The sequence below is a fragment of the Gadus macrocephalus genome, chromosome 9 (genome assembly GCF_031168955.1).
Source record: "Gadus macrocephalus chromosome 9, ASM3116895v1".
Lineage (NCBI taxonomy): Eukaryota > Metazoa > Chordata > Actinopteri > Gadiformes > Gadidae > Gadus > Gadus macrocephalus.
Genome location: NC_082390.1, coordinates 17,291,175 through 17,313,673, shown reverse-complemented (window position 1 = coordinate 17,313,673; position 22,499 = coordinate 17,291,175). Strand labels below are relative to the sequence as shown.

The 22,499-nt window shown below is 47.2% G+C and overlaps 1 protein-coding gene across 5 annotated transcripts in view; it reads right to left on the bottom strand.

Annotated features, from left to right (window-relative positions):
- Positions 1 to 22,499, bottom strand: part of mef2aa (myocyte enhancer factor 2aa) — a 54,995-nt gene that overhangs the window by 15,918 nt on the left and 16,578 nt on the right. For 3 of the 5 annotated variants that reach the window (XM_060061241.1, XM_060061242.1, XM_060061244.1), the window contains exons 4-5: positions 14,602 to 14,805; positions 501 to 635 (exon numbers count right to left, since the gene is read on the bottom strand). In XM_060061241.1, the coding sequence (XP_059917224.1) occupies positions 501 to 635; positions 14,602 to 14,805 (339 nt within the window). Of the gene's footprint in view, positions 1 to 500; positions 636 to 698; positions 831 to 14,601; positions 14,806 to 22,499 lie in introns of all 5 variants that reach the window. The other 2 variants (XM_060061243.1, XM_060061245.1) reach the window with 1 other exon arrangement.

The following is a 22,499-nucleotide window of genomic DNA, read 5'->3' as shown; positions in this document are numbered from 1 at the left end:
ATTAAAAAAGAATCAGGGCTTTGGGAAGAGACCTAGAGGTTTCTCTCGTGCGCTTGGGGTACAGATCTAATGGAATAGCTCAGTATATGGCAGGAAGCTACCATTAATCTAGATCTTCAGCGGAGCTAGATATATATATATAAGACAGACATATCTAGCGGAGCTAGATATAATAGACAATTAGGAACTGAAACTAAACTCAAAACTGAACCTAAAGAGTTTTTTGTTGTTGTTGCAATGGTCACGGCCCAGTGTGCCACCCAGTGTCACTGCAGTGTGATCTTATCAAGGTGTGCCAAAATTGAGCTGCAGAAGAATTAAAATTAGAAAAAACGACTGCATTCGTTGCGGAGAGACGCGGGTGTCGGGAAGTTCAAGAAGATGGTGACAGAAATTCGAAGGGTGCAAAAAAACAACACAAAAAGTGAAACGAAAAAAAGGGTGAAATTCCTTTTGTGCCGCAAAAGCCAAGCAAAAAACGGTGCATTGACAGTACTTACGATTTTATGATTTCTCATCATATTATCAAACTCCTCATTAATTTTTTTATACTTTTCTTCTGTATGAGGCGTGAGGACATATGAGGCATCGGGATCCGGGCTATCACAGCCTCTGTGTTCTTTCTTGTTTAGCGCCTGCAGTGAACATCAACATAGAGACAGGAATCAACACAGAACAGGACAACGGGTCGTACTTACACCACTGCGCTTGTACATTAAAGCACGCTCTTCGCCTAGTTTGCTGAAATGGTCGTCCATGAGGGGGCTTTGACCAAAGCACTCCTCTGGGTCGGGGCTAGCACAGTCATTATGGCCTTTGATTCTCAATTTCTGAAATACAATTGGAAAGTGGATTGGAAAACAGGCATACAGGAAGGGGTTATGTTAATTGTGTTCATTTCCGTGGTTCATTATATTCCAGCAAACTACGTACAAACGTATATATCACATTTCTTGCCTTCAACAAGGTGGGTTTCCCAACTTGTCTAAGGTATCAACCAGCCAAAGCGACCAGATTTAATAGGAGATACAGTATATCTAAGAAACGTGGTCAAATGTGACCATTCCTAGCACCCTTCTAGACTGGTCCACAAAAGACACATTTTGTTGACTAAACTGCATTTCTCTCCCCTCTCAGTTCTCCTCTCCTCCCGATCCCCTCCCCGGCGCCCCGGCCTCCCCCCGCCATCTGTGTTTGCATGTTTCATTATGTTGCAGTTATCACGCGGCACCCAGCCCATGCGAGGACCCGCTGCAGAGAGCCTCACCAACCCCGGCCACACACTGCCTGCGCCCGACACTCGGGGAGAGGTTCGTGGGGGGGGGGGGGGGGGGGGGGGGGGGGGGGGGGGGGGAGGGTTGAGGGGTGATCTTACCGAAGTGAATTCATGAGGGAAATAAAAGCGGGATTATCGCATCGTGGTCAAGGATGCTTATCTGAGCATGAAATGGTGCGGTTATTAAAATGAGCGCGAGGGCGCGAGCGAGCACATCAGTCGGTGTTGGCATTACCAGAGTCTGTTAAAGGAGTAAACGCAATGCGCTTTCCTCGGCGGTGCTGGTGTGCTGCTGACTGAGTCTGCAGCCTGCCTCCTCATTAGACCTCTGAATAGCCGTGTTAACAAGGCTCGCTGACAGCATGTGACAGCACGTGACACCGCGGCGGGGTGCTTCAAAACATGATTTATGTGTGACTCTCCAGGTTCTGCTATCGGTGTGCACTGTGGGTGCGCCGTGTCGGTGGGCTGTCTCTGAAGGCCTCGTGTCTACAGAAAGGTCTGTGAACCCCCCCCCCCCCCCCCCCCCCCCCCCCTGCCCTCCCCCGCTGGAGGTGAGGGTCACAGGCTGAGCTACCTACAACCACCAACACACTAATGAGACCTTGCTCCGTCTTCACCGCCCACCAAGGGTGGTGTGTGTGTGTGCGTGTGTGTCTGCATGTGTTTGATTGAGTGTGAGTGTGTGTGTGTGTGTGTGTGTATTTGTGTGTGTGTGTGTGTGTGTGTGTGTGTGTGTGTGTGTGTGTGTGTTCTTGTTCATGTCTGTGTGTGTCTTTGTGCGCGCGCGTGTGCGTGTGTGTGTGTGTGTGTGTGTGTGTGTGTGTGTGTGTGTGTGTGTGTGTGTGTGTGTGTGTGTGTGTGTGTGTGTGTGTGTGTGATGGAGGTTCTGCTACTGCAGGTCTTTCATGATATCTGAGAGTAGCTTTGTTTGGTGAGAGCAGATGATGTGTCCAACACGATGTTATCACCAGAACTCCAGACCTGAGCACAGCATGCCTGGTACCAACTCCCTTGTTTAACCTGCTCTGGCTATCACTGATAAAAGCCTCTTCTCTGAATGGTATTCATGAAAGTATTCAACTCAGAATGAGGCTTAAAGAACACCTAGGATGTTTCACAAAAACACACCACTGTGCATCCCACAAAAAGACCAGGGTACATCTTGGCTTATCTATGAATAGTAACTAGACTGGCGCAGCAATGTGAAGGGTTGCAGATTGCCCTCAAAAGACAGTAATAAAGAAGCTCAGCCACTATCATCAGACATAATTGTCCATCCTATGTGGTGGATGGAGAGCTGGCCTGCTAATGAATGTGAGGCCCTTCAACACATACTTACTGCTGTTTGCTTTGCTTGGACACACTTGTTATGTTGGCAGTGTGGTGGGACGCAACGGCATTCTTCTCATTCTGAGAAAACGCCTCTTTATATCATTTCCTGTTTACCAAACTCCCCCTCTCTAGTTAGTGTCGTGAAAGGGCTGTGTTTACAGGGTGAAAGCATGTGCACTCTTGACCAGAAAAGCCATAGATCTGATGGGGACCTGGAAATGAAAGCATCCAACCCGCTCATTACAGTCCCAGGGCTCTGTGGGAGCCGGCTCACAATTCAGCATGGGGCAGGCAGGGCTCCACCACTTTCACAACCAAGACCACTTCTCCGAACCCCTGAGCCAAGGACAGGCGCCAATTAAGGAGAGGCCCACTAGGCAATCATGAATCAACTGTTCACCCAGAGCCACAGCAAATGAGGGTTACGTGGAAAAAACAAGATACAAAAAGACACAAAATTACAGAAAGTCTTAGAAGATGTCTTGTATGATCTTCCACATATGCCATTTTGTCATGGTATACCAATTGACCCCAACCCGTTTGTAAACGTCCTACGCTGTTCCAATCTCAAGTTTGGTTATTTTGGTTATTTTGTGAAGAAAGAGTGTGTGGGGCACTTGGACGTCGCCACAGGGGCCAACGGCCACGAGGAGTGTGTGAATGTACAGAGCTCTGTCAGGTTGCTGGTGATGTTGAGGGCCCATCTGAGAGAGGGTTAAGCCTCTGGGACATTTATAGTATAACGCCATTGTGCTGCATGGGTGTGTGGTTGTCCGTGTGGACAGCGGGTGATTCTGTGTGGTGCATTTCATACACAGCACCGTGCATTATACACTCATACACATCAACTACAACTAGCTTTAGAGAAAGTACCACAAATTTGCCTTGGGTCATTACCATGGAGATAACATTCCCCCACTCCTTCCCATGCAGAACTCTCAGCCCAAAAAGCTGATTTTCTTTTATCGCATAATGTTGATATTTCAGGCTGAAGGGGGGGGGGGTTCAATTGGATAATTTAAACATAAAATAAACATTTTCAACTCATAGATATCTTCCTCTATCCCTTACACTCACCCTATATTTTCAGTGGTTGCTTCCTTGGAGACAAACCACATGAATGGGGAAACAAAGGCGAACCCAAAGCGTGACTATCATGCACATGCGGCGCTCATTGGGTGGCCGATGAGGGAGTGGGTTCAGCCTCGCTCTCCGCGTTGCCGTCTTATGAGAGTCACACACTGAAAGGTCTGTGAAAACATTGATGTCATTCCTTTGTAAATGACTTGGCCTGTCCCCGGTGTCCCACAGATGCTACCCCACCGCTCTAAGTAAATGGATCACTAAATCAGCACATGGCCAAACAGGTGTCATGCTCCAAACACCAAACGTCAAGACTTGGATCCCTGCGCTGGCCAATCAGAGGCCGCTACACAAAGACATGGCCATAGAAGGGGCGCAGGGGAGGGTCGCCTGACCCACTCCCACTCTGCCCTTTGCCTATCGATGGACACTGACCGCCCGATCCCTCGTCTTCTCTCCAGCCTGGTAATTTCCAGTTTCCACCTTGCCACTATTTTCTGCAGCCTTTATTTATATAAAGATATATTCTCGTTTAAAACACACGACTCAATACACAACCCTGTCTTTAACAGGAGCTCTGTGAAGGGAAGCGATGGAGGAACTTGTCGAATCTATTCACAAGACCCTGATGGGTTTTTAAAAGATGAGTGGGAAGAGGCCAGCTGGGATTCGTCCCGGCAGTACAGACCTGCAGTGAAAGAGACGAGGCTGCACAAATAAGAATGGAACCCGGAGACACTGACGTCAAGCCAGGGAGCTACGTGTGTGTGTGTGTGTGTGTGTGTGTGTGTGTGTGTGTGTGTGTGTGTGTGTGTGTGTGTGTGTGTGTGTGTGTGTGTGTGTGTGTGTGTGTGTGTGTGTGTGTGTGTGTGTGTGTGTGTGGGTGTGTGGGTGCATGCCTACATGTCTTGAACAGTCTTGTTTCTTTCTTCTCGCAAGAGAAGTCCTTGGGGCTACTTCACGATGAAGGATACATACTGTATACATGCAACCAAACTGCTAAATACATTACAAAATACTGTAGTAAAGTAGAGATGAACAGCATAAGTACACACAAGGGGGGCGTGAGGGGTGCGGTTAGTATTCAACTTGTTGCTAGACTGCTATCATTGGGTAATGTTTTTTGATTGTAAAATATGTATTAGTATACTGACATGCCAATAGTATACCATATATTTGTAATAGGAGCCAGATAAAATAGATGAACTATGTTGAAAAAAAAAAATGGGAAACAAAGAAGTTTCGTAATTATTTATCAATGCCTAACTTAACAGCTTTACTTAACAGTAACAAATATATGTTTGTTTTTGCATTTTAAAGTTTAAAACAACACATTTTTACAAAGGCCATCGGACTTGTCAAGTTCTTTGAATGCAATGTGCCCTGGCAATGTGATCTGTGCAGGATATGTACCTCAATGAGATGTCTCTGTTCTATCAGGAGTGCATTCATGCTGGGTCTCATTTGCTAACATACCTGAAAGAAGTGTTGCAACTCAAGGAAAAATGGCAACGCAGTATACTTTAATTTTCCCAAATTGTTTTCATTGGGTTCGATTTACTAGAAGCGGTGTACTGTGTAGGAAGCAGCAGACGAGGTAGACAGATAACATGAGGACACAGGGGTAATGGAGCTCTGTCGTGTCCTATCCGTGCCGTTCCCACTGGTGGTGTTCAGGTTTCTCCCTGGCCTCCACCGCCCGGGCGTCCCAGTAGCTCACGCCCTGCAGGGCCCTGGATCAGCCCTCGCGCCCGACGCTACGCTAGGCAAAGTAGCGTGCTAATCCTCGTGACATTAGCATTGTGTCCGGGCCGTTCCGTGTAATGGGCTTATCAAAAGGCCTCTTTGAGTTCCAAACACACTTGAAAATCGGCATGGGAAGGCGACTGATAAGGAGGCTTTTATCTGCCGAGGAATATTTCTGCTCTTATATAACATCTTAAGACACGGAGTCATCCGCTGCCCTGGCGTTCCCCTCTTGCGCCGTGGTCTTCCACTCTGGAGGGAAATAAATCAAACTTCTAAAGCTTGTTTTCACGACTGCTGCTGTGTGGGCCGCGGCCCAAGGCGTGGTTGGTGCTGCGAGGCTTTTGACTGGAACACCACACTTGATTTTTGAGTCATATTTTTTATTATAGCCTGCTATCCTATTGTCTAGTGACGGCTGGCAGGACGAGAAGGAACACAGGGGAAGCACTTCAGTGAAACTATTGCATAGTACGAAACAGGGGAATCTTCGTAATATTTGAAATGGATAATAACACAATTGACATAGACGAAAATAGCAGAGCCTAATCTGGGTTACAATTGTTTAAACTAGCTTTGCGCTCTGTACAAAAACAACCTTTTATCTAAGTCCATAATCATACTTATCCATTCTTTTATGTATCTGCGTCTGACCAACTGGGGTGTCACTCTGACAAATATAGAACATTTAAATGACCAAACAGGAGGCTTGTGCTGGCCCATTAGAGAGTGAGTTGCTGTCGGCCTCGTCTGAACGACGGAAGCGACCAAGCTTTGAGTGGCTTTTGAGTGGTTAACCGATGTCCTCCTCATGTGCCTACAGAGGAAGAACAGGAACATGTGCTTGGATTTGGCTCAACCGGTACACAGGAAGTAGAGGCAAGTAACAGGAAGAAGCATGCAAGTCGAAGCTTGTTAAGGGAAACCAGAGACTCCTAACTCCTCTTACCGTTAGAGTTACAAGTCGTATTCCTCTAACTGTTGAGGAGAGCCATTTGGTAACAATTAGGTTAACTAATGGTCTAGTAAACATTTACTAATGGGGTTCATGTTTACTACAGTAGTGGTATTCATTTATACATTATTAACGTATAAATGGGTACTTGAATTAACATGAACATCATTTGTCAATTATGACAGAGCAACCAAGATGATAACGGTACTGCCTCAACAAATGTTGATGGTTAATTATTGCAGATTATCTCCTTTTCTCTCCCCCTCTCTCTCTCTCTCTCTCTCCCTCTCTCCCTCTCTCCCCCTCTCCCCCTCTCTCTCCCTCTCTCTCCCTCTCTCCCTCTCTCTCTCTCTCTCTCTCTCTCTCTCCCTCTCTCCCTCTCTCCCCCTCTCCCCCTCTCTCTCCCCCTCTCTCCCCCTCTCCCCCTCTCTCCCCCTCTCTCTGGTCATTGGGTCGATCATTAGCTGTCATGGGCCCTGAAACCAAAGCCCCCCACCCTCAACTCTCATTGCTGCCGGCATCTAAAATATTCATAAGGACAATTAGGAGTTCCGATCAGGCCGGGCGGGAGCGCCTGGCCCGATCCGGGCGCGGGAGTCGACACACAGAAGGGCAGGAAGTGCCAGCAGGAAGTCTGCAGCGGAACACCCTACACCTGCTCGCACAGACCCAGCCTCATCAATCTGAGCGGCACCGGGCCGGCTCCGCTCTGGCCCCTGGTCGGGCAGCCAGGTAGCCGGGGGAGGGGTGGCGTGGTGCCAGCTCACCCCCACGCCGCCCTCCTCCCAGCAGGCACTGCTCTGTCCTCGCCCCTGGGCAGGAGGGGCCGGCCGCACCACACCCCATACTGGGAGACGGCGAGCGGGGGGGGGTGGGTGTTGGTGATGGTGGTGGAGGTGGTGGAGGAGGAGGATGCGGGTCCAAGGGCAAGTAGAATGCTTCACAAGCGAGTGCAAAGAGAATACTTTGAATGCTTGAGTTCCTTCTGTTCACCGGGCCCCCCAAGGTTAATGAGGAACAAAGGATCCGGGGCCCTGTTGCTGCTGTTTTGGGTGGACATGAAGTTCCCATTGTCTGTAGTAGTTCCTACGTAGTAGAGCTACCGATTTGTGCTCCCATCCGATGTGCAGTTGGATGTAATTTAACTAGATCACGCTGAATTAGGTCAGGCTAATGTGTGACCCATTTTGTAATGTGTGCACTCTGTGACAGGTGTCTGACGGTTGAGGGTTGAAACATTTTAAAACATGACACACGTGTCCACTTCTGTATGATCCGCCGTGATAGGCGACAATCAACAGTGAACCAACATGCGCTGAAATCCCAAACCGAAGCATCGTTTCCCACCCGAAGGGCAACAACAACAACAACTGAATTCCTCAGCATCAATTACTACAACGCAGCGCCAAACAGTAAACAATGATGTTAGCTGTCAGACTCTGTGTAGCTCATTACAAGAGAAGTGTAATGAGCAACAGTAAATACTGCATGTGTCACTGGAGTCCCATTGGAGTTCCCATATTAAAGGGACGTGCCAAGCTGCCAAAAGTGGAGAGAATAGGCCGTGCAAGCCTCGTCTTATCCCTGCAGAGACAGGTTGGGATCTGCTTCACCGGGGTGCCCCCAGAAGGTAATGATGCAGACACGTTCGACCAGGTTAGTACAGTGATTGTGGAGAAAGCAAAGAAACGTGACAAGGACTAGTTTGGTTTGGTTTGGACGCGATTTTTTCCTGATGGCGTGTGCTCGTACCCAACATCCCGGTGGAAATGTTGGAGATGAACAAGGACAATGTCGGTGAGGAAGATCAGGAGACCTGATCTTCCTCACCGAAATGGTCCTTGTGTTGCTTTATTTTATTTTTGTACCTCCTTTATCCTGCAGTGCTTCGAGAGCATAGAGCTGAACAACATCTCGGTTGCCCTGACGTCAGTGAAGTTCATGTGGCAAAATCAAAAACTCTCTCTACAGTAGCCTGGTAACAAGGATCACAAAGGAGTGCTTACTCATACGTACGTGCGTGAAAAAAAAAAGAGAAAGAAAGGGGGGGGGGGGGGGAAAGGGATCAAATCCAAGGGGAGGCTGTGTTGTCATGAAATACAGAATGTTACACACACACACACACACACACACAGCAATAGGCATTATTTTTCTAAACCAAATTAAAAATCTTAACGGCTCGATCCCGCTCCGGTATTCTGAGGGTGTTCCCATGGCAACGGACTAACAATAATCATTTATCCTTTTTTTTTTTTTGGCAAAAGTGGGCCGGAATAGCTCGCTCTATAAAATACAACGAGATTTCAACCACTGTTGCTTTTGTAACACTGTAGAGGGATGGAGAGAGAAAAAAAATAAAGTGGAGTGGTGACCCTTTTCACTAAAAGCCCAGAGGAGTAGGAGACCTTGTCCCACAAAGAGGGGCACTTTGAAACCTAGCATGAGCTACAACATCATTAGCACCGCCACACTCTGAATTTTCCACAAAGCAGCACCTAAACCCAGTGACTAGAACATAAGAAACATGGAACAGAACATGTTGTGTTGACTTGAACCGAATCACATCCGCTAGATTAGAGAGAAACTGTAGTCGGGATATTTCATCTCATTCTCATCTCCAAGGTAATGCAGATCACCAAATGATATTTGAAAGCATTGAATTGTCTTTTGAGGCCAGAGAATTACCACAGGAACATTGTTTGTTTCTCTACTTGATTAAGATGTAGGCTACATCCCACACCACAGAGGCTACATTGAGTTTAATTATTTTGTAAAGACATAATTTGGTATAATTTCTAAAGACAGACCCCCCCGCACGCACGCACGCACACACACACACACACACACACACACACACACACACACACACACACACACACACACACACACACACACACACACACACACACACACACACACACACACACACACACACACACACACACACACACAGCATGATTGCCAAGGTTTAAATGCAGAAATTAAATATGCTCATCATCGTCTTAATGTCTTCACCAATAACACTAAACAGGATGTGCACCTGGGTAAACATGCCACTGCGGTTCTGAACAGTTCTGGGACTCCATTTTTTCAAATTAAAATCGAACTGTTGTAAAAGTAATACTGTGTCCCACACTCTCAGTCTGTCGAAGCATCCAGTGACTATTTCGTTCTCTGTGGTACCTCACTAACTGATTTTTTTGTACAATTTGATCAGTTGAGAATCTTTGTTGGGACTGAAGAGATGCAATGCAGCCTAGGCTTTTCTATTAGATGAATCATATGGTTAATGAGTATTAGGATGTATTTTGTATTCATAAGGAGTACCTTATATAAGTCATGACCCAAGAATACCACTTGCACACCACTTTATGTGTGGATTCATTCCTTACACCTAAGGGGGTTTTAAACGGTTTACACAGTATAGACACTTATTTGTGTCATTTTCTCCATCTCCTCTCATCCCATAGCTCTGTTTCCACGGAGCCACGACAAGCAGCCAGATAATTGATCAATCATGCTAATTGAAGAGCCTGGACAGCTAGCCCACCATGGCAGATGTGCCAATTTACATTTATTATGATAGAAACGGGCCTTAATCACTGTGCAGACTGTGATTGACACTGTGAAGACACTATGTGTCTAATCCCTGCCTCCCTTCACAACACAAGGCTGGTGAAACAGACACCTTAGAGTTTGTAATAGCCAAACACACTTTTCCTCGTTTAAATCTAATTGCAATCATAGCCGTATTGTTTGTATATCTTCTGTTTCAAAACAATAAACGGAAGTAAGAGTAAGAAGTGCAGAATGGATTAGAAATATGGATATGGGACTTCAGTTCATAATTTGAGCACCATAGTAGACAATGGAAAGAAAAGGCGCCATTCATATGGAAAGACTGAGTATCCAGCCTGACATTATACTGTGGTCAGAATCTACACATCTGAATGATTGTCCCAGACACTATGCAATGATGGGACAATATGCAATGATAACAATGGTGAACTCAAAATGAAATGGAAATTTTATTTTCCCACTCAGATTATCCTAAAATTAATAGACTGCTTACCAAAGAACGGTACATAAATACAGACAAAGCATTTCCTCTTTCTGAAGTGAATAAAAGGGCATCCCTTTTGGGAACACAGTAGACAAAATGCATTTCCCTATGAATGCTTGGTTTGTTCACAGATGAAACCCGGCTGAGGCACTCAGCCTAAGAGTATGAGCTGTCTGTATCCCAAGTCTGAATCTCATATTTAATTTAGCCAAGGAATCAAATTCAATAAATATGACATTTCCTAAACGAATGGATTTGATAAAGGTGGCAACTAAATGCCAATTATATTCTCTGATCTCTAATTAAATACACCCTGACACATACCTTAGATTTGAATCAAATGAAACTAATGTCGTAATGTCTGGGAATTTGATCTGATTTCAAGATGTTTGAAGCCATGAATACATCTAGTCATCGTGATTGTGTCATCAAGTGAAGAAGACGGAGCAAATCAAATGAAATCCCTGGAAGAGTATGAGGAGGTGATTTGATTAATGAATTGACCAACAGCATTCTTTTCATTTGGAACACAAAACGAATCAAATGTGAAACAATACAAAAACAACAACATTTTCTTTTTGATGAAAATCAAACAGATAGCAGATACAGACAAAGTCACATATTAGGATATGGTCATCCATAAATAGTTTATCTTTAAATCTGATAAGCAAGGAATATTAAATTGACCTAAACCCGAATAATGTCCATTAAGATAAACATTCGGAAACAACTATAGTTTGATATTGATTTGGTAATACATTGGTGTATATGTGAATGTGTGGCATTAATGTGGATGTAATTGTGTCCGGTGTATATGGTTCCATGTGATTTCATAAGGATTGCAACCTATTGATAAACACATTGCAACGTATTACTTTGATATTGGTAATCGTATTACATATATTTTGATGATCCAAATAAATGTGATTCTCGTGAGATCATTCAATAATAAAACTAGGCAGAGTGTGTGTGTGTGTGTGTGTGTGTGTGTGTGTGTGTGTGTGTGTGTGTGTGTGTGTGTGTGTGTGTGTGTGTGTGTGTGTGTGTGTGTGTGTGTGTGTGTGTGTGTGTGTGTGTGTGTGTGTGTGTGTGTGTTTGTGCGTCTCTCTTGTCTCTGACCATCTCAAAGTATGTTCCTGTGAGGTCTGTACAATCTGTACAAAACAAGAGCATGTAGGGTGAGGCATCTAAAGCTCAAGAATCTAAAGGCAGGCTATGGAAAGGGGGGATTGAACCTGGTACCCTTAGGCTGGGAGTCAGACTGCTTAGCCACCAGAATACCCTGCACTATACCTAGGATGCAGCACCAACTCTTAAATAGGAATTAGTTTGATTACATCTTCGCTTTAATTGCATCTCATGTCATTTATCATCGCAAGATTCTCCCTATCATCCAGTTCTATGCTGCCCCTTCAGAAGGCCCAGAGAGCCCGGCTGTCTTATCAGACTGTGGCCCGGGCACGCATCCATCTGTGGAAAACAGAGCGTGTTCTCACAGACTGCATGGCCTGGGCCTCTATCTACAGATGGTACTACTGAGCAAGAATGTGACCTTTGATTCTGGGTTGCTCACAAGGAATATCAACGGCCTGCTTCCTGAAGGATATGGCCCGAATGCTCGCTTGCTTCTTTGCTTTGTCAAGGGAAACGAGCACATGATTGTTTGCATGTAGATTATTGGTTTAATTCAATTTACATTAATTGAGATAAGTGTCCATAGTAAGTGTGACCATGTGAGGCCCATTTCAACAGATAAAGAGGGAGAGAGAGAGAGAGAGAGCGAGAGCGAGAGCGAGAGTGAGAGAGAGAGAGGGTTTAGAGAGAGAGTGAGGAGAGAGAGAGCGTGAGAGAGAGAAAGAGAAAGAGAGAGGGGAGTAAGAGGGGAGAGAGAGAGAGGAGAGAGAGAGGGATAGGAAGGAGAGCGAGATTGAGGGGTGGATCGGGAGAGGAGAGAAGAGAGGGGATAGAGGGGGAGAGAACCAAGGGGATCCCATCATATGCCATTAGTTGCCCTTCATTCCATATCAAGACCACGGTTCCTCGGCGGGTTAGGGCATTGGTTTTACACACCAATGTTTTTCTATATGTTCAGTACTGCAATTGTTTCATGCGATACCATTGCCAAGAGTGGACCAATAAATACAAAGAGCTACCAGCTCACTAACATTGGTTATAGTGCTGCACCCCAGTCAAGTAAAAACGTGTGTGTGTGTGTGTGTGTGTGTGTGTGTGTGTGTGTGTGTGTGTGTGTGTGTGTGTGTGTGTGTGTGTGTGTGTGTGTGTGTGTGTGTGTGTGTGTGTGCATGAGGGTTTGTGTGTGTTTGTGAGGGTCTGTGGCAAATACTGTGCCTACACTGAATTGGACCTTGCCTGGATGAGGTTGGTTACTTCTGCTCTGCTTCTTCACTTCTGAAGCCACACAGCCAGCAAGGCTGGAGGGAGGCGATGTGCGCTGCGTATCTGCACAGATGCCGGCCCAGTGAGTGAGCAGGGACAACGAGACATTGTCCTGGCTTTAGTGCAGCAGAGGGCAGCCTCCTTGAGAGCGGCCAGAGGGGCAGAGAGGGAAGTCAACATCTCGCTGGCGTTTGTCCTCAGACTCCCTAGGTATGTCCCACCCTTCCCTGGTGCGTCCCTCACGGTCGGTACAGAATGTTCTGTGTTCCTGGGAGTGAGGGCGCACACCCACGTGCACAGGTAGGGTAAAGGGTTGAGCCCAAAGCACAAGAAAGTGCATGTTTGGCCTCATATTTGTAGGGTGACGCATACAAGAACGAAGCAAAATCATACTTTTAAGTCTCTTCTCCCGGTAGAAGGGTAACGTTACATTCGTCATGAGTACTGTGAGTAAAAGGAAAACAGAAGACACACACATGGTCACTGTTACGTGAGCAAGGCGTGCGGCCCATGTATTTTTAATCCAGGTGAGCCCTGCCTCCGAGGAGTGCCTTGATGGAGGGGGTTGACTGCGCGGCCTCTCTAGATGTCCGAGCTGCACTCTCTCACAGCTCTGCCAAGCAAGTAATTCACCAGCACAGCAGAGTCATGAATAAGAGATTGCCCGGCCAAACTCTTTTTTATGAGTCTGGCCCCGACACTTTTAAGTGAGCGATTTAGAAGAGACCCCCACGAACCACTCAGTCCCGCTAATCTGCTATCCTCAATGATGTTTTGTAATCAGGATAATGATGATAATAATTATAACATGGTAGTCCATGGACATGGTCCAGGGTAAACATGTGATTATTATTACTCAACAATAGGCCAGGTTCATTTGAGGGTTGTTGTTTCGTGAAGGGACCCATGTTGTGCTTTTCATTTAGTCTGCAGAGCGAGAGACATTGCGCCACAAGCAACAGGATTCGAGTGTGTCACTGAAAAGACATTTGGAGCACGATGTATCGCCAAATAATTTCCATTGGCTGTTCATTATCTGCCTGGCACAGTATTTTAGAGTGGCCTAATGAGTGGCGTCTTCTAACACTGATGTGCAGGCATGCAGGGACAAAGCCCAGCGACTTGGAGTGTTTGAAGAGCGCCAGGAGGATTTCACAACATGTCAACGGAAGAGAAACCTACTCAGTTTGTTACAAACTGCTCTAGCAACAAGCCTGTTCTCTCCCACATGTCTGGCCTAAGTCCAGAGGAACAGTAGGGGAAATACAGCTATGGTGGTTTTTTTGCAGGTACGGTATCTGGTGGGAAACAGGGAAGGGTTTAGCGGTCGCGCAGCAACTGTGTGCAGAGCCTGCCCAGAGATAGCTTTTCCACGGTGGTTGACGGACTCCAGACGACTTGGGACTTATCAGAGAAAGCAGACCTCCTGCACTCTATCTGAACAAACGGAAGCTGTTGGTCCTCTCTCTCTCTCTCTCGTGTTTTTTATATCTTAAGATATTTGTGTCATAGCGCATTAAGCATAAGAAGTTGAACTTCTTCTGGCTTTTTGGCTGAGATCTCCGATTGCCTCAGATCAACGTGGGTTGGTGACCCCTGGTCCACGTCAAGCATTAACTGAGATTTGCTCGCACGTCAAAACAATTCTACGCTTAAGCAGCAAAATGACGTGAAGTAACTCGATGAATACGTAGAAAAGTGCAGCATACAACGAACACGACGTTTGACCGGCGGGCCGACACTCACCTCTACGATGTCCGAGTTGGTTCTGCTCTCGTGGGGCTCGTTGTATTCGGTATACTTCAGCAACACTTTGTCCATATCCGTGCTGGCGTACTGGAACAGTTTGTTAGAGCTGTTGAAAATGATGAGGGCTATCTCACAGTCACATAGTACGCTCAGCTCGTAGGCCTTCTTCATCAGGCCAAACTTCCTCTTCGTGAAGGTCACCTGAAGGGGCAGAGGGAAGACAAAACCTCACACTGTGACATGGAGAGGATACTTATTGAATAAATGATTGAAACCGTCGATATCTTCAGGATAACAGTGTATGGATGCTGGACCATTGCTCTTCTCCACATCTATCTGTTCCCTTGTAGATTCAATTGCACTAAATGTACCACACCAATCATACAATACAACAGATGTTATTATAGCTATAGTTGAACCATTCATACTCTTTCAAGATACAGCAGAGGCATGATAAAAATGAATGAACCGTGAATACAATGCACACACCAAGACTAAGTCAGAGAGAGGCTTCATCACAGTGGCCCCTTCATAAGAAAACCACCACGGAACAGCAGCCCTCCGGTAGGCGACCCACTACACCGGTGTGTGTGTCTGAAACGTCTCTGGCGATGGGACCAGAGGTCAGGGCGAGAGGCTGCCGTGAGCGAGCTGAGTCAGAGCTTTGGCCACAACATGGGGGCTCATACATTTACCTCAGCCCCTGGCTGCGTGCGCCCCAAACCACCAGCCTTGTAACGTGATCCCTCACATGGGACGCACGGGTCATGCATCACTCCTGATCGTAACCCGAGCCCTCACTGCAGAGTGGCTTCAGTATCTCTGCCGCCCCTCTCTCTCTGCGGTCATCATCTCAGACTACCCGACACATGTCCCTGTGTTACACCGCCCTTTCTGCACCGTGCCACTCTCTCGGAGCTGATGTTTTGCTATAACACCAACAACAAGAAGCACGTTTAGGACTGCAGAGCATTTTTCCCCAGCTAATGTACAAGCTATGGGCTTCCAGGTGATGTTTAGAAAAACTCCAAATGAATGTGAAGAAGGGCCAGCCAGAGGTAGTGTCTCGTTTAAAGCCCACTACGGGAGATGTGGATCACCGCCACGGAGAGGATGAGTCTCTTTATTCTCCATCCATTTTACTGACCTACTAAAAGAGGAGAGTCGAACAGATGAGCCGGCTTTGTTCAAGTTGTTCACAGCTCGCGGCTAGCCCCTCTTCGAAACTAGTATAATGCGGTCTAAGCTCTATGAGCTCTATAGCATCAATGGTACCATTCAGGCAGATGGGGTGGTCACTCACACTGTGAAAAATGAATTTCAAATCATTTATGCAGGTAATTAGACAGGGCCATTATCCAGGCCCTCTCCACACAGACACACACACACACACACACACACACACACACACACACACACACTCACACACGCATACACATACACCAACATGGCAGCCTTTACTTCTGCCATTATGTATTCAGTGCCCTGGTCCCAGGTGATCTCATCTGACGCACCAACAGGAGAACGGCGTTCGGAAAAGGACACGGTGTTAAAGAGACAAACAACACAGCTACAGCGCATGTTCCCCTGACCCGACCAGAGAATAACTGTGGGTCTCCTTTGGAAAATTGCAAAAAAAGCATTCGTAGATCCACTGTGACGATCAGCATCATAGAACTAGACGGCAATAAGGGTCAGTTGCTTGTCTTGCATGTTAAAATATGGGTTCAAACAGACGAATACGTTCAGTCCACCCCTGGTTAGAGTGAGCGGCGTCACCCTAGTTAACCTAGGCCTCCGGCACTGTAAATAACCAACCCTAGAGCCTGTCTAGCTGTCACACCGGCGGTGTTTAGAGGTTTGCATAATTTGTTTGCTGGCTTAACCACGCGGCAAGCGGTGAGTGTCGTACGGGTGGAAATGATTAACAAAGTGTATGCTCTTTAGCAGATGAACGGGCGTGCTAAGCCAGGCCCATGTCCCCTCCCAGTGGCAGGGGGAGGACGAGGGGCCGGCGGCTGGGAGGGAGCGAGATATGGGAGGGAGGGCTCTGTTCCACCTGGATGGATGGGAGCCCTGAGCGGGGGCTGCTGACCCAGCCATCGCTTCATTTCACCCTCTGCTGCCGCGCCTCACCGACACTCATCCCGTGACCCCCCACCTCACCTCCACACGACCCCCATCTCACCCCCGCCCTGCAGCCTCTACCCCGCCCCCCCCCCCCAGGAGCCTCTGGAGCTGCATACAACGGGGGAGAGAGCGCATTTCTGAATGCAGAGCACTAACCTTGAACACAATAACAGAAGTCATGTAGTGTTTTATGTAAAGGCCATGAACGTTTGAGCGTGTTTATTCCACAACATTGACTCAACATCAACATCGTCGTTTCAGAAATACTTTTCCGTTGGTTCACATCACAACCCTGTGTGTTGCAGCCCTGGAGGAAGAACATCTCTCAGGTAACCAGAGGCACTGAAACCATTTGTTGATGTTGATGAGTCATTTCAGTATTAGACCAAAGTTTATTGTTGTATGCACTGAGCAACAAACTACACATCAGTTATACGGTAAGACAAAGACCCATCTGTCTTGTGACTATGTCTTACTTTTTAGAAATGAATAAAGTCATAAGTGTGACTGTTTCTCAATATCTGACAAGTGAGAGACTGAGATGTTAATTTAAAATTGCTGCTAATTAAATTCTGCAAAAATGCCAGCCATCAACGTCAGCTCTAAAAAATTCAAACAAAGTATTTTTCAGCGCGATTATTCATATGAACGTTTCGGATGTAGAAGCGATAAATAAATCAAAATACTGATAAAACAAAACTTTGATTAAAAATACAAATAAACAATTAGGGATGATACCTGGTGGATCTAAAAACGGAGAGGTAACACAGTAACAATTATGCTTTAGTTCTATGGGCCCAAAGGAAGAACGTTATGAAACTATAATGATCAAACATTCAACCTATAACGCACATGGCTGAGGTATTGTAACAGTCTCTTTTCTCCAGTTTACTTTGAAACCATTTCATTTGACCCTACTAATCGGTACCATGAAAGAAGGGGATGACATGACGCATTACAGCTGACTCAATGTGAATAAATAAAGGCCACAGTGTTTTTTGTGTATTTCCCCTAATGACCTGCCCTGTACGCTAGATAGATCCGTATTCTGAAAGAGTAAACCATTGGTGAACAAAGTACACAGACAATACACAAAGATGCACAGGCAGCCCCCGCCCCCCCCTACACACACACACAGACACACACTCACACACACACACACACACACACACACACACACACACACAGACACAGGGTGTCACTCACACGGTCTATCACTGTCTAACCCCGGGTGCGGAGGAGCCAGGATGACAAACAAGACATCTGGGACTGAGATGGATGCCAGGGCATGAGTCACTGACACCTTCAGTCGGGGTGGGGACCCGGGGCCTCGCGAGGGCTCCTTATGTCAGCTCTGAAGGCCCCCGTGGCGGAGAGCGGCGCCGGGGCCGACACACACTCCTGCCTGGCACCAGCTGGCGGAGTGACCCAGGCCCCGTGGCAGCCGCCCCCTGCTCATGGCCGGGCCACGGCCGTGTTACGGGGGCCGGGGCCCGAGAGGAGACGGGGGCCGCTCCTGCTGTCCGCCCGGATCAGCTCTATCAGGGAGACGGCAGGGGCCCTGGGATACGGCCCCATGCCGACGACAGGGACCACTGGGCGGAACTGACCTTGCAACCCGGTGAAAGTAGGCCAGTTGTCTTACAGCGGGTGCAGCGGGCGCGTCCCAGAATAGTGAAGGCATGTCGCCTTGCGATGGATCTAATCAATAACACTGAGGGTGATCTGAACGGAGGAGAGCGTCGCGGCGCCGGTGCGGGGACAGAGTGGCAGGCAGGACGAGTGTCTAGGGAGGCGAGCTCTACGTCAGATTTTCACTGTTCGGCACATTTACTATCAACACACCATCCACCTGTCAATAATGACGCCTTGTAGGACTTCACTAATGAGCGAGGTCTGAAAAAAATGGGAGGGATCGGCAGTTTCGCTCCCCAGAGAGAGACAGCGCGTGTGCGAAAGAGAGAGAGTGAGAGTGAGAGTGAGAGTGAGAGTGAGAGTGAGAGTGAGAGAGAGAGAGAGAGAGAGAGAGTAAGATAGAGCAAGCAGAGCTCTATGCCCATAGGCATTTGACGTGCCAGAGAGAGAAAGAAAAAAAATATCAAAATGAGCCACAGCAAGGGCAGGCAACCCTCCACCCAGCAGCGAAATCATCAAACTTTTAATGACTTGGGCAATTACCCCCAGTGAGCCTGCTTAATGGCATCCAAAGGACGTCACTGTACATCACCACTCACTAAGCTCCAACTCCCCCCACCCCGGTCCCTCCTCACCCCCTCAACATAACCAGGCTAATGTACACCCTCTCTCTTCCCCTATCATCATTCTTCCATTTCACTAGGTGAAGGACCCCTGCACGCGCTCATAGGGAGGCGGCGTGCCATGGGCCCTGCTAATGTTATTTTGTACTATTCATTAGTCAAAGCCCCCATGCCCGGTGTAATCACGCTGCGACGGTGGGCCCGCTCGGTTCAGCGGCCCGACAGCCCCGGGTCGGTCCGGCGACACAATGGAGAGCCATTTATTTTTTAGAAAAGAAGTCTGGAGATCTCTTACTTCTGTGAAATTGATCAACCTGGGTTTTATTCGGATGGTTGTTTGGGAAGTAAACGTCGGAGGAAATGTGCCCGCTTTGTAAATCATTTCTTGTTTTCTTAAGGTGGAATATAATAGGACTACTGGAGGCATGCAGAGTTTTACAGTTTCTTCAGCGGCACATTTATCTTCCCAGAGTTTTCACAACTGCGGATGTGGTTGTGGTGTGCGGCTCTCTAACGTCTTCTGATAAGCGTCACGGTACTATCTTTTTTCATTGCAATAGTGATCCGCTGTTGGGCTCATCGACGGACAACCATAGACCAACACAGCCTGCAGATATTGACCATTATTATAATTGTTACCACTAAATCATAATTGATATCATTGATTACGGCCACAGTTTTCAAGCAGCAATTACTGAACAAACTTGCACCATCTTTTTTGACGATGAACTAAATGCGACAAACTAACTTTGCGCTGTGTCCCTATTGTGCACCAATGGGCTTCTGAAGAGAATCCATTTGTTATGATAGATAGCGCAATTACAGCCCTTTTCAGCCAATGCCACGCGTGGCAGTATAAATCCTGAAAGGTTAACAGCCCTTCCCAAGCACTTGTAGCGATAATGTAAGGGGACCCCGCTGTCCCCACACAATGTCTCCCACTGCCACATTATTTAATTACCACACTTAATGCCTTCTTTCATTTTAATACTATGAATGCGCTTAGCTAGCACTGGAGTGAAGCCGATAAATATTCAAATTGTCTCCCGACAATGGGGCCTGTATGCTAATGAGTGTTCCCCTCTTGGGTATGAGAACACCCCTGGGAGACGGTACTCTGGGCTCCATGGCCCGTGGAAAAAAGATATATATCATATTTATATATATATATATATATATATATATATATACCATGTACAGAACACATACACACATATGAATCACAGCACACTAAAGCTTTATTTTAGCACATCGGTCTATTGTCATAGTAATTCTTTTGCTGAGCCAGCTAAACACACTCTGAAGGAGAAGTGCTCTAACGATAAACTTTCTCACTAAACTTACAGCGCGTCACTTTAAATCAGATCCCTAAAAATCAACGCTGGCAATGAGGAGTTTTTAATAAGCAATGTCTCCCTAAGCATATTCTGTTTCCCGAAGAAACAACGGCAGAAGAAATACCCTCTGTTTGCTTTATGTGGAATATTGAAAAGGTTGCCCTGATTGCCGAAGCAATCTGAGGCAATCCAGATTTTATGTAACTTCACCGATGCACGTACACACACACACACACAGACAAGCGCACACACACACACACACACACACACACACACACACACACACACACACACACACACACACACACACACACACACACACACACACACACACACACACACACACACACACACACACACACACACACACACAGTCACCAGTCATGGAATGCAGTAAAGTGTCCCTGGCCCCTCACCCTCTGGTTTGGATCCCACCCAGGACCAGCCGTAATTGTGATTGGTCCATTGTTTCCATTTTGTTTCTCACTTGGGCGGACTGGTAACACCGTTAAATCACAGCAAGAGACATGGTGGTAATGAGGTAGTAATCAATTACACCATGGTAGCAACACCGAGCCTTGTGTTAGCAACCTTATGTGGGGAGCGCGGATGTAATGTTCTGTTTGTTTTAGCAGCAATAACATCGATTCTTATGGAAGAGTGTTTCTCGTGCGTTTTTTTCCCGTGCTTAACGAGATTCATTCTATGCTTAACAGCATAGTTAAGCACTGAGCATTACTCATCAAAATCGAAATCTCAATTTAGCTCTCCGCTCAAAGGGCGCCTAGGGGATCTAAAAACAAACACGGCGCTGGCCGTCCCACTATAGAGATCCAGGGCCGCTCCAGACAGACCCGGGCTGTGTCGTACATAGGTTCCTCTGAGTTTATATTTATCGGCGGCAGACATGGGTCCATTCCACGGCTGTCCCCTCTGTGGCCGGCCTGAAGCCGGCAGGGCTGAGGCCGAAGAGGGCTGCTGTGTGTCCCGCTGACCCGCCCTGCAAATGAGAGGGCGTCGCGGTGCCGCGGCGGCTCCTAATTGCTACCGAGAAGCTGCAAACACACACACTCACACACACACACGCACACAGAGGAGCCAGCAGCACAGAGGCCAGGGCAGCGGCAGTGCCGTGCCACGGGGCCAGGGGCCCAGCCGTGTGGAGAGGGCGGCCCCGCTGACTCCCACGCTACCGGCCCCCCCCCCCCCCTCCCGTGCGCCCGCTGCAGCGCGGCGCTCTCTAGCTGCCTAGTCAAGTTATCCGGGCTGGAAATTGCAGGGTGGCAACGGGGGAAGCAGAGGGTGTAAATACAGCTCCACGCGCTGACGCTGGAATGTCATGCTCCCTGTTTAGCTGGCGGCGAGGTTCGTCTGCTCACAGCGCTCGCACCCCGAGACAGGGCCAGAGGAGGGAAACAGAGGCTGATGCCTTTTGTTTCAGTCCATTGTGTCTCGATTTGTATCATTATTTGATTTAGATTGAAACGCTTAATGTTTCAATATTTGCATTTATCTGTTTGCATGTGTGTGTGTGTGTGTGTGTGTGTGTGTGTGTGTGTGTGTGTGTGTGTGTGTGTGTGTGTGTGTGTGTGTGTGTGTGTGTGTGTGTGTGTGTGTGTGTGTGTGTGAGTGTATAAGAGTGAGAGAGCGTGCCAATCATGGGCTTGAAAAAGATTGAAATCTATAAAAAAAAATATTTCATTGGTGGAACTTATTGCGGAAAATATTATGTGGAAAAAAAACACGTCCAACATCCATGGTGTAGTTTCTTGTTTGTGTGTGTGCGCGTGTGTGTGTGTGTGTGTATTTGTGTGTACATGCAGGTGTGCGTGTTTGTTCATAGCTGTGGGTGTGGAGGGGTGGTAGTTTGTCAACACACAATAAACTGAACTGCCTGTGCGTGTTTATGTGTGTTTGTGGATCTGAGAGTGTTTGTGTGTTTGATTTGATTGTGTGTGTGTGTCTATGTGTATGTGTAAGTGTGTGTGTGTGTGTTTACACTGACCTGCCTGTGTGTGTGTGTGTGTGTGTGTGTGTGTGTGTGTGTGTGTGTGTGTGTGTGTGTGTGTGTGTGTGTGTACGTGTATGTGCAAGTGTGTGTGTGTGTGCGTTAAGACTGACCGGCCTGTGTTTGTGCGTGTTTGTTTGTGTTTGTGTATATTTATGTGTG